We start from the raw sequence: 16133 nt of genomic DNA on the forward strand, positions 1-16133 counted from the left end.
CGACCTTAACCCTAGAGGTGGGGTGAATATTGTCATACATTACGAGCGCTATACCAGGGGAGGCAACTGCATACTCCGATTTCGCTTTACGCGCGATAGAGTCGCTTATCTTAGATACATACCTTACGAGCTCTGCTGGTCATTGACTCGGTATATAACTGGGATATAAGTAAGAAATATCATCATTGTACCGTTGAACATGGCTGACACAGAAAGGGGTGATATTTTACGACGGTGTTATTTTAACAGAAAAAACCCTGCCGCATTTTCTGGACCTCAGAAGCTGTTTGACACGGTTGATCAATAGCATCCAGGAATTCTCTTTAGAGGCCGAGACGTCATAAATTTAAGACAGCAAATGTACGTGTGTCAGCCATCGGTGAGCAGTTAGATATAGATCTTTCGTCGGTGTTTAACCTAGCCGAGCAGAATGATGACGTTCGATATCTGCTTTGTGCAATTGACATACTTTCGAGAAGGCTTTGGGTGCAACCGCTAAAAAGGAAGACTGCAAAAGAGGTTTTAAGCGCTATGAAGAAACTATTTTAAGGGGCAACGAGGGCGATGATGCGATAATTTTTTCATACGAAGTCATACAATAGCAAAGGGTTTAAGAAGATGAGATAGTATTTGGAGTATTAATCATACTTTGTAAACTGTGTATTGACCCAGTTTTCATGTTATCTATTCATACTACTTTCTGCGGTTACGTTAACCTTGGTTTTGAACACTAAACAGTGTTAATTTTTTTTTCTCATTGATAAAACAGATTCGGTTGAAAGGTATTGAACGAGTTATTATAAATTAATGTTTATGATAAAATATAAGCGATTGTTTCCCGTTTACCGAAGGAAAATGCAATGTATAATAGTGGAATCTAAACAGCCGTTTATAACTAACCTAAGGGTATTATTTCCGAGTTTATGTATAATAAAGGAACATAATTATACAGCTGTTTAAAAAGTATCTTAGGCTAAAGTTAATACTAATAATACATTAATCAGTCGTCTAATTTCGAATCGAGTATTTGGTATTTCAGAATGATATTCACGTGATAAGCTTTCACGACTCAACGATACTTATGATTTCGTTTTCGCGCGTATACTCATTTGTATTCAATTATACTTATTTAATAATTTCGTAATGATATTCTCGGTTTCCTTTTTTTAAATGTTATAACACGATTGAATGACGCAACTTGGGTATGCCACTGAAGTGAATATCAGAGTACATGTTGAGGCTTAAAGAAAAGGCGATAATTTCATTTTTATTCGAATGTAAACTTTAGAACTGCGACTCTTTTAAAGTTATGATAACTCATATATTTCAAGAGACATTACTTGATTTCGCGATATTAATCGTGTCACAAAGGGCATACAAAGATGAATTAGTTTTAAAATAGTAACGAATTCTGATGTTATGTTTACAGCGACAGTTTTACCAATTGTGTGCATGTATGAGGAGGGTGCATTTTCAGTCCTGTTAACGAAGACGTTTCTCAGTTATGTTATAGTAAACGTTTTTAGTCTTTATGAGGAAGAATAAGGTTAGTTAAGGAGTGAGAGGTCAGGAAGCGAGGCATGACTCTCCATTGCCTGTCTCCTCATTGCCTCCTCGTACCTCCTCATTGCCTCCGCATTGTTTCATAACTACCTCATCATACCTCCTCATTGCCTCCTCATCCCTCCTCATTGCCTCCTCATCCCTCCTCATTGCATCCGCATCCCTCCATATTTCCTCCTCATACCTCCTCATTGCCTCCTCATACCTCCTCATTGCCTCCTCATCCCTCCTCATTGCCTCCTCATCGTTTCATCATAACAATGAGATGGACTTTTGAGGTATAGAAAACGTCCGCAAAGATGGAACGAAATGCGCAAGAAAATAGCATATTTGAATGACCCAAATGCGCCTACGTGTTCTTCTTTTGGAGAAATCTTTTGCATCATTTAAGAATATGGCATACTAGCGCGTATTATTCTAATAAATGCGTATGCTGCGATAAAACGTTTCAAGATAGGAGAACATTTTTTGATCATTTGAAACTTAGACTGGAAACTAAAATCTCGTGACACAATACTGGCGGATGTCGAGAGGTAATGACGTGTATTTAAAAATGGATTTGTTCGATAAAAATGACAAGACGGCGAACAGGAAGTTTAAAAATGGTGTTCGCAAAACAAATCAGGTGCCTTATTCCAAAATGGTAATAAGAATGGTTTTACCAGCTGAGCAGACGACGGCTATCGCCAAGAGTATGCTAGAACGTCAGTCAAAGCCTACCCTGACATTGATAGATCTGGAGTTACAGCGAATGGCGGAAGCCAGTAAAAGACGAAATCGCAAAAGTCCCGGGGCCAAGTCGGAAAGCCTTCGTAAGAAGAACAACAAGCGATCTAGAAAAGAGGCCTCCTCTAAGGAAGGAAAGCCCAGGCAGAACTCCAACAAGCTCGAGTCCATCACGATCATTGGAGAAATATTAAGCTGAATGCTGTCCCGACTCCTCCTCAGTATCGTTCGAGACGTTGAGGACAATGCACCAGTGCGATATTTGTTTAAAGTATTTTGGAAGGCAAGATAATTAGTTACGACACAAAAAGTCTGCTCATTCCGACGTGGACTCTGAAGAAGACGCGATGTCGGATACTTGTGTTCATGAGGATATTTTTGGACCTGTCCCCGAAACCGTTTCCGATAGCAGCGACGACGAAGACGATGACGTATCTGTTACCTCTGAGGACTCTGTCGATATTGATCCCTGGGAAGACATTGTTGAGGAAGCGTTTGATAAGTGTCAGTCACAATACGAGGCTGATGTAAATTGACTTATGGAGGAGGATGCAAATATGAGTGAGCGTGGAGCTAAGGAACATGTCTTTATAGACATGAACAACACTTTTCGAAAAGCTATGATGAACGTTTTTGGTAGCAAACTAGGCTGGTTCACCGTTATGAAAAAAGATCCGGTGTATAAAGCTGTGAAAAATACAGCGAATAAGCTCGTAGCGGAAGAAAACTATGAACCGGGGGAAGCTTTAAAGTACGCCATTCTGAAGCGGAGATTCCTCTTTGATAAAGTCTTGGATACTTACGATATACCTCAGTTAGAGAACGACGAAGACATGGAACAAGAATAAAAGTCCAGAGTGACTTTGATACGACTCATGTTATGCTGCCCTTTAAACATTTGCGAGTACTTTCTCTCGCAAAAGCGCCAAGAGGACTATAATTATATATGTATACTCGATTAAAGTTAAATCTGAGACGACTGTGTGTTCTATCACAAAATGTGGATGCTGCGTAAACGTTTTGTCGTTATAAATACACGAGCTTTGTCCTGGTTTATGTAAAAATATAAATTCAGGATTGGTCTATTGGTTAATTAAGAACTATAAATACACAATATGTTTCTCGGTCTATGTACACGATGTGTTTTCTGGCTGATTTATGGAGACACATAGGATGACCAGTAAAGCTGGAATCGGTCGAAGTAGCAGCCGAATACACCGGTAACATACTCCAGCCTGCCACTCTCCACGAATCTAGGGGACACTGCGGGGATCCCGCATGTCTCCAGCCGCCGCTTGTTTGTGGTGAGGGTGATGCTAGATGCGTATCTGCCGCCCGTCAACTCCGCACGCTCTATCCATTCGTCCTCTCCAAAATAGTACGTTGGTGTCCACGATTGGTTGGTCGAACACTTGTTGTTCCAGAATCCGTGCTTAGATGCCCACACTCCGTTGTATTGGACTTGTAAGGCAAGCAGGTACTGCCCGCACTGCATTTTTAAGGCGCTGATACGTCCGTGGTTCCAGGAGGCAGAGTCGTTGAATCGGACGAGCCCTTTGTGGGGGCCGCTGCGGCCGAGTACATGACCCCCTATCGCCTCATCTAAAACATATCACATTTTGTTAATTTTTTTTTTCAATTAAGGGGCGCTTTTATGCTGTTTATTTGTGATTTTTTACTTATCTTTTTTATATACATTCATTTAATTTATTTAACGCCAAAACACAGCTTAAACATGCAAAAGGAAATGTTTTCAAATAACCACGAAAACTCCAATTATTGTACCTGGTTGTACTATCAAATTATTTTTTTTCTATTGTGAACAGGAGTCCAAACTATCAATTAAAGCTGCACTCTCACAGACTTACCGTTTTGACAACTTTTTTACTTTTTGTCTTGGAATGAGCCAATTTTTGCTTAAATATCTGCAAACCAGTGATATAAAACTGCTGACAAAGGATCAGATTACAGATTTTCATATATGTGTATGGCTAAAAGCGTTAATAACGGTTTAAGAAAAATGCATAAAGCATCAATTATTGAACGTAAATATGAAAATCTGCGATCTTAATTTTTGTCAGCAGTCTTGTATCACAGGTTTCCATGCATTTTTACATAAATTTGCTCGTTCCAAGACAAAAAAAGTTATCAAAACGTTCAGTCTGTGAGAGTGCAGCTTTAAGTATCGTCAGAATGGTACAACCTCATGTATGCAAACAGCTGTCATGCAGTCATGCATACGTAAACGTTTAACAATCTTCACCAATCAGTGTTTAAGATGAATAATGAATTCATACCTTGGTAGGATGACCAATGAAGCCGGAATTGGTCGAAGTAGCAGCCAAATATCCCTGAGACATACTCCAGCCTGCCACTCTCCACGAATCTGTGGGACACTGCGGGGATCCCGCATGTTTCCAGTCGCCGCTTGTTTGTGGTGAGGGTGATGCTAGATGCGTATCTGCCGCCCGTCAACTCCGCACGCACTATCCATTCGTCCTCTCCAAAATAGTACGTGGGTGTCCACGATTGGTTGGTTGAACATTTGCTATTCCAGAATCCGTGCTTAGATGCCCACACTCCGTTGTACTGGACTTGTAAGGCAAGCAGGTACTGCCCGCACTGCATTTTTAAGGCGCTGATACGTCCGTGGTTCCAGGAGGCAGAGTCGTTGAATCGGACGAGCCCGTTGTATGGGCCGCTGTGGCCGAGTACATGACCCCCTTCTACTGCAGATTGTTGAACATCTAAAACATATCATATTTGGTATTGTTGTTTGTTTTTGTGTTGTTTTTTTTCAATTAAGGGGCGCTTTTTGTTTTTTATTTGTGCATAATTTACTTGTCTTTTTATCTATATACATTCATTCTATTTATTTAAGCTGAACGAAGAAATAACACAAACGATTAAATGTAATGAGAGTTATTTTTTTAGTATCTCCAAATCACAGCTTAAACATGCAAAAGGTAATGTTTTCAAATAACCACGAAAACTCCAATTATTGTACCTGGTTGTACTATTAAATTATTTTTGTTCTATTGTGAAAAGGAGTCCAAACTCTCATTAAAAGCTGCACTAGCACAGATTTACAGTTTTGACAACTTATTTATTTTATGTCTTGGAATGAGTCAATTTTCGCGTAAATATCTGCAAACCAGTGATATATAAGACTGCTGACAAAGGATCAGATTACAGATTTTCATATTTCTGTTCGAAAATTAATGTTTTACGGCAAAAAGCGTTACTAACGCAAGCGTTTCTAACGCTTTATAAGAAAAATGCATAAAACATCATTTTTTGAACGTAAATATAAAAATCTTCAATCTGATTTTTGTCAGCAGTCTTATGCTGTCCATGCATTTTCACATTAATCGGCTCGTTCCAAGATGTGAGAGTGCAGCTTAAAGTAACGTCAGAATGATACAACCTAATGTATGCAAACAGCTGTCATGCAGTCATGCAAACGTAAACGTTTAACAATCTTCAACAATCAGTGTTTAAGATGAATAATGACGTCATACCTTGGTAGGATGACCAATGAAGCCGGAATTGTTCGAAGTAGCAGCCAAATATCCCAGAGACATACTCCAGCCTGCCACTCTCCACGAATCTGGGGGACACTGCGGGGATCCCGCATGTTTCCAGCCGCCGCTTGTTTGTGGTGAGGGTGATGCTAGATGCGTATCTGCCGCCCGTTAACTCCGCACGCTCTATCCATTCGTCCTCTCCAAAATAGTAAGTGTGTGTCCACGATTGGTTGGTCGAACACTTGTCGTTCCAGAATCCGTGCATAGGTGCCCACACTAAGTTGTACTGGACCTGCAAGGCAAGCAGGTACTGGCCGCACTGCATTCGTATGGCGCTGATACGTCCGTGGTTCCAGGAGTCAGAGTCGTTGAATCGGACGAGCCCGTCGTAGGGGCCGCTGTGGCCGAGTACATGACCCCCTTCTACTGCAGATTGTTGAACATCTAAAACACATTATATTTTGTCATTTTAATATTAAAAAGGGCCGTTTTGATATTGATGGTTTGTACATATTTTACTCTTTACCGTTGTAGTTTTTAGGCTGTAGGCCGCTAGGACTGCAGACATTTACAACCGTATCTTGGAAATCGCATCGGCAGATCGATATAACATTTTTAACTTTTGGCGAATTAATGCGCGCACGGGCGTATCAAACCCAGCGCAGTTAGAACTGCGTTGGTCAACAACCTAATTTACATTAACAGTTACGTCGAAAATACCTAGTAAGCAATCTGCTTCAATTGCTACGAACTGCGTTCTGCATATTAATTAGCTAGCTAAAAGTAGCGCTGTTAGGTGTTTACAATATTTGCTATGCGGTTAATATAGTTCGAATAAGCTGCGTTTTGCGTAATATAACGCGATTAAAATTGTACAAAAAGCAATTATTTCAATATCGGCGAGTTACAGAACGCAATATAAAAAGCAGAATCTGCAAATAGTTTCTAAATGAACGCGTATTGAATCAAATAAATACATGTAAGGCCGAGGACCGATAAGACCCAACTGGGGTATAAAAAGGTAATGGCGGGTGGGTGTTTTCCACTGTTTTTTGAAATCTTTCAAATCAGGGAAGCATTTTTCAAAATTAGAAACCTTAAATCAAATAATTAGAACCCATAAAACTTTAGGCATGTAGTTTAAAAGTGTGTCCATCAATATGTATACATAAATCATAGTTTTATGTTAAAAATGGTCTTGATAATAAGAAATGCATATCTTCAATTTCAAAATTTGAATATTGTAGGAGGAGCTAACAAACTGGCTTGATCTATGATCTTCTTTTTGTAAACAAGAGCACATGTTAGACAGGTCTATCTAGAATCAGATTTTCAATAATGTAAATGGCATGCATATAAACTTATTGAGTTCAGCTGCATTTTTTCTCACAACAGGGACAATAAAATTCCAGTGAATATAACACAGTGATATCATTATGGTAATGCCAGCTGTATTTGGGTATTTTGATGAGACCAATTCAAGTACACATCTTGGCATTATTTCTCTTCGCATTCTGAATACTGTCAAATCAACATTGTCCCTTGCATTAGTCTAGCTTCCTGTTTTTAATACTTTTGATTGTTTCATGCATTACTGTGATCTAACATTGACCAGAACTTTTTATATCTCACTCTGCATGCAAACTGTTCTATTTTGTTCATGGGTTGACTCTACACCGAGCCTTGCCTGTTCATGTGTTGTCACACATAGTGAACTTAAACACTGTGTACATGTTCCTTCTTAAACATCATTTTCATCAGTTTCTCATTTTCCTGAATATTATAATATTATTTTTTAAAATGCTCCCTCTGATGTCGAAGGCAATGTATTCTCAGCTGATGTTCATATTCTAAATTATTATGTAACACATCCTGTTGTTTTGACTGTTCATTCACATCCATTTATTTGTAAATTTTAACAAAATCCCAATTATTGTGATTGAATAATGCTTCAATGGTTAATTTTTGCTCCTCGTTTAATACAATTGACAGATCAAACTGCTTATTTTCATCCATATTCAATGATATCCAAAAGAATGACTGTGAGAGCAATAAAATGGAGCCAAAACTTGAGTGGGCCTTCCTAACCAGCAAGACTACATAAAACTTTAGCTACAAAATAGGACCGTAAAAGGCAATATCAGTTATAGACCGCATACAATTTTTTTAAGTATATTTCAATATTCAATATTTACGCTGCTTATCCGTACAATTCTTTAAGGAATTAATTGATGTCATTATCGGGATATGAACGCAATTGCGCTGGTTAAAGTGGGTGGTGTCCGGATAATTATTATGCGACTTAAATATTTGATAAACGTATAAGAGGCGGTAGGCTTAACGCTTTATAAGAAAAATGCATAAAACATCAATTTTTGAACGTAAATATTAAAATCTTCGATCTGATTTTTATCAGCAGTCTAATGCTGTCCATGCATTTTCACATAAATCGGCTAGTTCCAAGATGTGAGAGTGCAGTTTTAAGTAACGTCAGAATGATACAACCTCATATGCAAACAGCTGTCATGCAGTCATGCAAACGTAAACGTTTGAAAATCTTCAACAAACAGTGTTTAAGATGAATAATGACGTCATACCTTGGTAGGATGACCAATGAAGCCGGAATTGGTCGAAGTAGCAGCCAAATATCCCTGAGACGTACTCCAGCCTGCCACTCTCCACGAATCTGGGGGACACCGCGGGGATCCCGCATGTTTCCAGCCGCCGCTTGTTTGTGGTGAGGGTGATGCTAGATGCGTATCTGCCGCCCGTCAACTCCGCACGCTCTATCCATTCGTCTTCTCCAAAATAGTACGTGGGTGTCCACGATTGGTTGGTCGAACACTTGTCATTCCAGAATCCGTGCTTAGATGCCCACACTCCGTTGTATTGGACTTGTAAGGCAAGCAGGTACTGGCCGCACTGCATTCGTATGGCGCTGATACGTCCTTGGTTCCAGGAGGCAGAGTCGTTGAATCGGACGAGCCCGTCGTAGGGGCCGCTGTGGCCGAGTACATGACCCTCTTCTACTGCAGATTGTTGAACATCTAAAACACATTATATTTTGTGATTTTTATAAAAACAGCCGCTTTGATATAATTTGATGGTTTGTACATCTTTACTGATGTAGTTGTTTTAACAATGAACATGTATTCTATGTGATTTTAGCTGAACGAGATAACAACACAAATAATATAATAAAAGCTTGAAGCCTAAATACATTCTCATTCATCAGAGGTTTGATAATGACAAATTTGGGGTACGCATAGAATCATCATCCTGGTGTATATGAAACGACAATGCCCTAAACACCGCTCGACTACAACTGGAAATTTGCAAAAGAAATACACGACCATTCTTGAGCAATTGTTGTACAGGTCAATTAAAAACTATATATGTGCATTTTGTCACTGGTAATATGTGTACGAAGTATTATGCGAATAGTTTGACACCGTTTTTAGTTACATCTGAATGTTTAAAATCAAATTTATTATACTAAACTATACATGTACGTAATGTTCTGCTTTAAAACATACATAATTTGTTGAGTAATAAGACGGAGGCAGTACAGTATATTTTATGGTTTTAACATGTGCGTGTAATGGACTTTATGCACCATGGGGGGCGACAAAGAATGGCCCACAGTATTCCATTCGGAACTCCTCGGACATTTTTATCGAAAACAACCTCGGATGTATGCCGGTACATCAGTAGAAGTAGTTCGTAAATTTTTGAATTATCGTTAATTAAATTTAGTGTTTTAGCTTGTATTTATTGATCTAAGTTTAAATAGATTGCCAGTGAAGTGTTTTATTGCAAATTAACATAAATAAGATTGCCAAGAGTTTTAAGTCATTTAGTTTAACTGTTAAATTAAATAACAACGCAATCTACTTGCAGCGGACTTGAGCATACCAATTTCTGAGTATGTAAACCGTCCGTATACATCCGAGGTTGTTTTTGATAAAAATGGCCGAGGAGCTCCGAATGACAGTATCCATGTACTGATGCGTTCTACTTACTTGTTACTTGCGATGGAATATTAAAATAGCCGTCACTTCCGTAACCGTAGCTGATCCTGACTCCGCTCACTGAATGACTGAGTGAGCACCAGGACATGATTTGGCTGCTTCCCATCGTTCTTCCCTTCCCAACCTGTAGATTGTCATGTCAGACATAAATATGCTAGTAAATACGATCATACCGGTGTTCCGAAATACATATTGCATATTGTGCACTTCTTTTCGGCGTAGCTGTATCAGATTGGATTCGAACTAGATCATTTAACAATAAGGAATTGTATGAATTTAAAGAGCGGTTTTATTTTAAATACCCAGCAAATGAAACAAACGTTTTTTAAACAGCCCAAAGGAGAGTGCAGCATTGTTTCTTGAATGCAGCGTGAAAACTTTTTGGTGCCATTTGAAGCGAGCAATGATTTATTTCGATTTTAAATAATGCAACAAGACAAAATTTTCATGGTGCCTAAGACGACGACCTTTAACAAAAAATGTTTCCATACGGGTACTTTTTTATCTTTACTCGTGGGCGAGATGAGGATTTCAAGAATGACCAAATATTTGGATCTACTAATCTTGGGTGGGAGAAAAAAATGTCGTGTTGAATTATTATTTATATTAAGCATACAACACAGATTATAACATCATCGTCGTGTATCTCTTTTTGAATATATTTCTTCTTTTTTATCCAATGCCCAAGTTTCAATAAGCATTTTCATGTAGTAAAGGTGTGCTTCTTAACATAATTTTACTTCCATTTTTGGAGTAACAGTATTCGAGTTTACGATAATATCATGTATATATGAAGCGCATGCGCAGTGGACGTGCTCGATTAAGAGGGTTTCACATACAATGCATTTATTGACCTACCTTGACACATCCCCCAGACCACGTGACCCAGAACCAATTGTAAGAACTGGATGACAGCACAGCGCCCTGAAAATGATATTTGTCACGTGTTTCATTATTGAATATTATCGAATGTCACTGTAGGCATATTAACTTGGGTAAATGCATAAAGTGTATTGGAAAAGTCATTATAAATGGCTGAAATAACTCGAAACACTTTTACCAATTAATGTCACGGAAACTTCACCAATTGTAATTGCAAATCAAGTTCATTTTATTACTGGTCTAAATCTACAATGTGTTTGTAAACACCTCCAAACCCGATAAATTTAGAAACACACCTTGTACGTGGAGAATCTCGGTCCCTGTTGTTTGTTTCGGATGGCTGACCGACTGTTACCCCACCCACCAAGCACAATCTCCACAATGTCATTGTTGTAGTCACTCTGGCTCTTCTGAAGAAGGATGTGTGCGTCGTTCTTGCCTAAAGAAGACACATGTCCCGAAACAGGTTTAAATAAAAAAGAATACACTTTTTGCAATTAAGAGTCAGAGTAGATCAAACCAGGGTCCATATTCAATTACTTTTGAGCCTGAGTTAATGACTGAGTTTATTTTTTTCAAAATATCTACAATATTCCTATTTTGATTTATATATCACAAAATATGTGTGCCTGGTCGAAGAACAGCACTTTTGAACATATTTGCTCCTTTAAACTCATTTTCTAAAAAAAAAGAATGTTTTTCTGAGCCTGAGTCCCCAACTCTGGGTGTTAATGGTTATTGGCCAAGGGTTATATTCTGTCTATGCACTATGTTCCACATCATAACAATGCCAACACATGTGTGCTTTCTCTAGATAATTTTCCAGGCGAGTACAGGTATTTGTTCATTTACCTTATTTCATTGTATAACTTGACAAATTCATGTTCATTGGGTACGAGTGAGATACGAGAAATTAATTACCCTTTTAAAAAACAAATAAGTTGTGAACAAAATCAAATGTATGCATTTGCAATTGTTAATCACATACCAAAGGTATTTACACGTGTTTTCATGGCCTGCTTCATTCAAGGGGGGGGGGCGTAATTTCGTTTTATGCAAACCTTAAGTGAGAAAAATGTTTCATGGCAAACAAAATGGCGGATTTAGAATGAAAAGTACCGATTCAGGTACCAACTTTTGCCTGGTCAAAAAAAACATGTTTCCATCGACATCTTAGTTTGGTATCATAACTTTAAAGATAAAAAAGTTATTAAACAGATTGTGGCTGAGGAGGGAATGTTAACATATATGCCATATTTGCCGAGAAAATACGAAAACTTGTTAATAAAATCAACATGTTTATTTGTACCAGGAAAAAGTTGGTACCTGAATCGGAACTTTTCATTATAAATCCGCCATTTTGTTTGCCATGAAACATTTTTCTCACTTAATGTTTGCATGAAACGAAATGCGTCCCCCCTTGCTTATTTGAATATGGAATCGCTCGTGTGAAGTGTTCGTCACACCCATGAGTAAACAATTTTCATATACATGAAGATATATTTCAACCACTGACATACCTTTTGCTTGGAGTATGAATCCAGATATGTGGCTGGTGTCTAGAGTGCCGTCCGACACAGGGTTAAACTGCGTGTAGTCCACCCTACCTGGTAGATACTTGCATTTATACTCACGACCTGTAATAACGACTTGTGATTAACGACTAGTTATCAACGCCGATCAATTTAATTTATTTTTCAGTTTTAATGAACATTTGATTCTCATATAAGTTTACTTAAAATGGTTGCCTTTGCAAGGTATTGCGGGTGGCACCCCTCCCTCCTACCCACTGGAATAGAAAATACCGCTTTATTGTTTTATTTTGTTTTCTCTTGTCGTTTCTAACAATTATTCGTTTACACTAACACATACATAAAATTGGGTATGCCCGTTATGGTAGAGTTAAAATTCTGATGTTATTCAGATTTTTTTTTAAAGTTTAGACATTATTAGTACCTAAATCATACATTGCGTACAATTAATAATTATGAACTAATTTTTGTTGTACTTTCTTTAGTTGCAATGTTAACTAAGCTCCATGCATATTTTTTCCTGATTGACAAGTATAATTTTTGGATGATTAACGTCTGCTTCTGCGTACGTCGGAGGGTCCTTACTAGGAGGTCAACTGACACGGTATTCGTAGCCTTATCGCTATCGGTGTGGTATCAATTGTTCATGGTTTACATGCACATGTGTTGTAAACTATTCGTTTCTCGGACCGGAGTGGGCCTTCCTAACCAGCAAGACTACATAAAACTTTAGCTACAAAATAGGACCGGAAAAAGGCAATATCAGTTATAGACCGCATAAAATTTCTAAGTATATTTCAATATTTACGCTGCTTATCCGTACAATTCTTTAAGGAATTAATTGCGGAATTGATGTCATTATCGGGATATGAACGCAATTAGGCTGGTTAAAGTGGGTGGAGTCCGAAGGATAATAGTTATGCGACTTAAATATTTGATAAACGTATTAGAGGCGGTAGGCTTAAATTATTAAAGTGTATCGGAATACACTCCCTAGCTAAATTGTTTGTATATGTTCTTCGAAACGGTTACACTATTGACGATTACTTGTAAAGAAAAGTCAGTTCATGCCTGTAATTTGTTGTGTTTCTTTCTTGTTTTTCTCATGGAATCAAGCGTGCTCTATTAGCGGATTCCAGGTAACCTATCCTGGCACGGAATCCGGCGTACAAAACGGAGAAAGACACCCTAAGTATTTTTACAATATTGAATTAACGTCATACTATAAGCAATGGTCAAAGTGGCCGACTGAAAGTTGTTCGCATTTCGCATAGAAAAGAGGGGAGAAATGCAGTAATGCGCGAGATGCGTACGCGGTTGTGTTCAGCTATATGTTGTTCCCAGTAAAAAAAGTTATCCCAAAAGTTTGCGGAATTCAAGTTTGACTATATCAAAACGCCTATAAGGCTGGACCTTGCCATTTTGCCGATGTAACGTTTGTTTACTAACCCAACCCCACCCAAAACCCAACAAAAAAATAAAAAATCAATAAATAAAAAAAATAAAAATAAAAAAAAATATTAATAAATAAATGAACGAACGAAACTTACGAACGAACGAACGAACGGAACGAACGACCGAACGAACGAACGAACGAACGAACAAACAAACAAACAAGCAAACACAATAAATATAATTATAAACAAATAAATAAAAATGAAACAAAAAATAACAATGCTTATCATACTTTTTTAATATATTACGTAATACTGCATGTTCATAATACTGCATATTAGTGTAAATAAAATAATTAGCAAAATAAATCTTTCTTAAATCAATGTTCTTTTTAAAAGGCATACCTGATGTTAAAGCCGAAACTGCACATACAGCAAACAAAAATAAAGCGTTCATTTTTGTCACTTTTCCAAATACAAGTGCATTTTATTCAATTTTAACCCGTACTTTAGATTTTTAATATCACCAAATCTTTTCTTAAAAGACTGAATAAAATAAACACGATTTCTCATGTGTCAAGTGTGGTTAATTCAGGTTTTATGGGATGTGACATTTGTTTATTGACTTTGTGGTTAATGTCAAACAAAACAAAAAAATGATAAGTTGAAATTGGATGTTCAGCCTTGTGATATTTTTCTTCCTTTATTGACATATAAGAAATGCGGTTGATAATTCTTTGCCTGAATTAAAAACAGCACACTTTGTCTAAATAAGTGTTGACTTTTAATATTCGAAGAAATTAATAAAATTGACTAGATCGTCAATATAATTTGAATTTGTGAGCGATCGAGTCCTTAAAGAAATATTTTGAAAACTTGATCCACTATTCAATTGTAATATGTGAGCAGGTCTCTATAAGGTATTAGCCGCGTAATACACACTTTTACAAACTTTTATAAAAGCTTTAACCAACAACATAGTTATAATCATGGTACACTATGGGACTTTTATCCAAATTTTGAAGATTTTTTACCGTGAATTAAAAAAGTTATTTATGTTTCATTACACCCACCCCCAAACTCCAAGGGCTACAAAGAGCGACAAGTAAATATTTTGTCTATATTTGATTTTTTTCGCATTATCAGAGATAATGAAATAAACACAACAGTTTCTGGGAAAATAATACTTCAGTTAACAGAAAACTAAAGATCAAACGAACAAAATATTGATACACATGGAAAAAATCATTTTGATTGATCTTGTGAGTCTTCGGAACAGAGCAGTATTTCGAAGTTTGAAAATATATAGCAGATTTACAAAATTCATAAAATAGTTAAGTATAAAGCAAGTTGCTGAAAACATTTTAAATATTATCTATGATGTCTATTGAACAATTTAGAAGACAATTTATGATAGTTTACCGTCCAGTTTTGAAGAAAATATACATAATGTCATGTTACCATACATTTTTATAGCTAATAAAATGCTTAAAAATCAATCTTTTTCTTGTAACAATTTATAAAGCTTAAATGTACTTATTCATAAAATGTACTTTTTCAAATAAATGAATTTAATTATGATACTAACTCAGAATACAGAGTTTAAAACAATGAGTGTACTTTTAAACTAAAATATGTAAAGAAACAAGAACACTAAGTGGGCGGTAATGCCCCTCCAAAAATGTCAGAGTGAAAGTTCTCAACTAATGTCTTTTTAATATAATAACATGTAAACAACCTTTGTGGGTAATTTGATGTCTATCTGTCTTATTTTGTCATTGGTATTCTAACATTTAGATTTTTTCACAATAATTCTTCACTCTTCAACATTTGAAGTTTGGTCTGTTCCCATGCCTTTGTACTTGTAGTGAGAGCACAGATGATAACTACTCAATGCTGAGTCAATGCTGATTTGGTTTTCATGCCCCTTCAGGTACTTTACCCATCCAGAATGTTTAGTGCTGTAAAGGAAAAAATGTGTACTTTAAAGCCTTTCTAACTAACAAGTATAGATAACTATACTGCCATACATATACACAATAAAATATAAACAGTTTAATATTTCTCGACATTATTTTGAAAAAAACAACACAAAAACAAGCTGATACATACATGTATATATAAAGAAAATTTAAATTTATCAATAAAATTCATCATCATCATCATCATCATCATCATCATCATCATCATCATCATCATCATCTCCACCATCATCATCATCAGCACCACCACCACCACCACCACCACAACCACCACCACTTGATTATTGAATACAGTGGGTTTATAAAAACAAAAACCAAGTCATATATGTTTTTTTATGAAATACTCACATCATCTCTATCAGATGCGACTGCCTTGTGGATAGACATGGCTGTCAAATCTGTCTCAAGGATCCAACATAGTATTTAATGCAGGTTGGAATTCTTCATAACCCAGTGTTGGTGACTTAGTAATATTCAGTCATTTTCCTGCCTGAAA

General features: G+C 37.0%; 1 protein-coding gene across 1 annotated transcript; it reads right to left on the reverse strand.

Moving 5' to 3' along the window:
* Positions 1-3148: 3148 nt before the first annotated feature.
* LOC128234553 (uncharacterized) lies at positions 3149-14206 on the reverse strand. Its single transcript, XM_052948835.1, has 9 exons — positions 14061-14206; positions 12250-12366; positions 11026-11168; positions 10706-10771; positions 9839-9971; positions 8414-8863; positions 5811-6260; positions 4587-5036; positions 3149-3891 (listed from the first exon to the last, which is right to left on the reverse strand). Exons 1-9 carry the CDS (start codon positions 14110-14112, stop codon positions 3446-3448), a joined length of 2307 nt encoding a protein of 768 aa, XP_052804795.1. The 5' UTR covers positions 14113-14206; the 3' UTR covers positions 3149-3445.
* Between the last annotated feature and the right edge of the window lie 1927 nt (positions 14207-16133).

Source organism: Mya arenaria, chromosome 1, assembly GCF_026914265.1.
Source record: "Mya arenaria isolate MELC-2E11 chromosome 1, ASM2691426v1".
NCBI classification, from domain to species: domain Eukaryota; kingdom Metazoa; phylum Mollusca; class Bivalvia; order Myida; family Myidae; genus Mya; species Mya arenaria.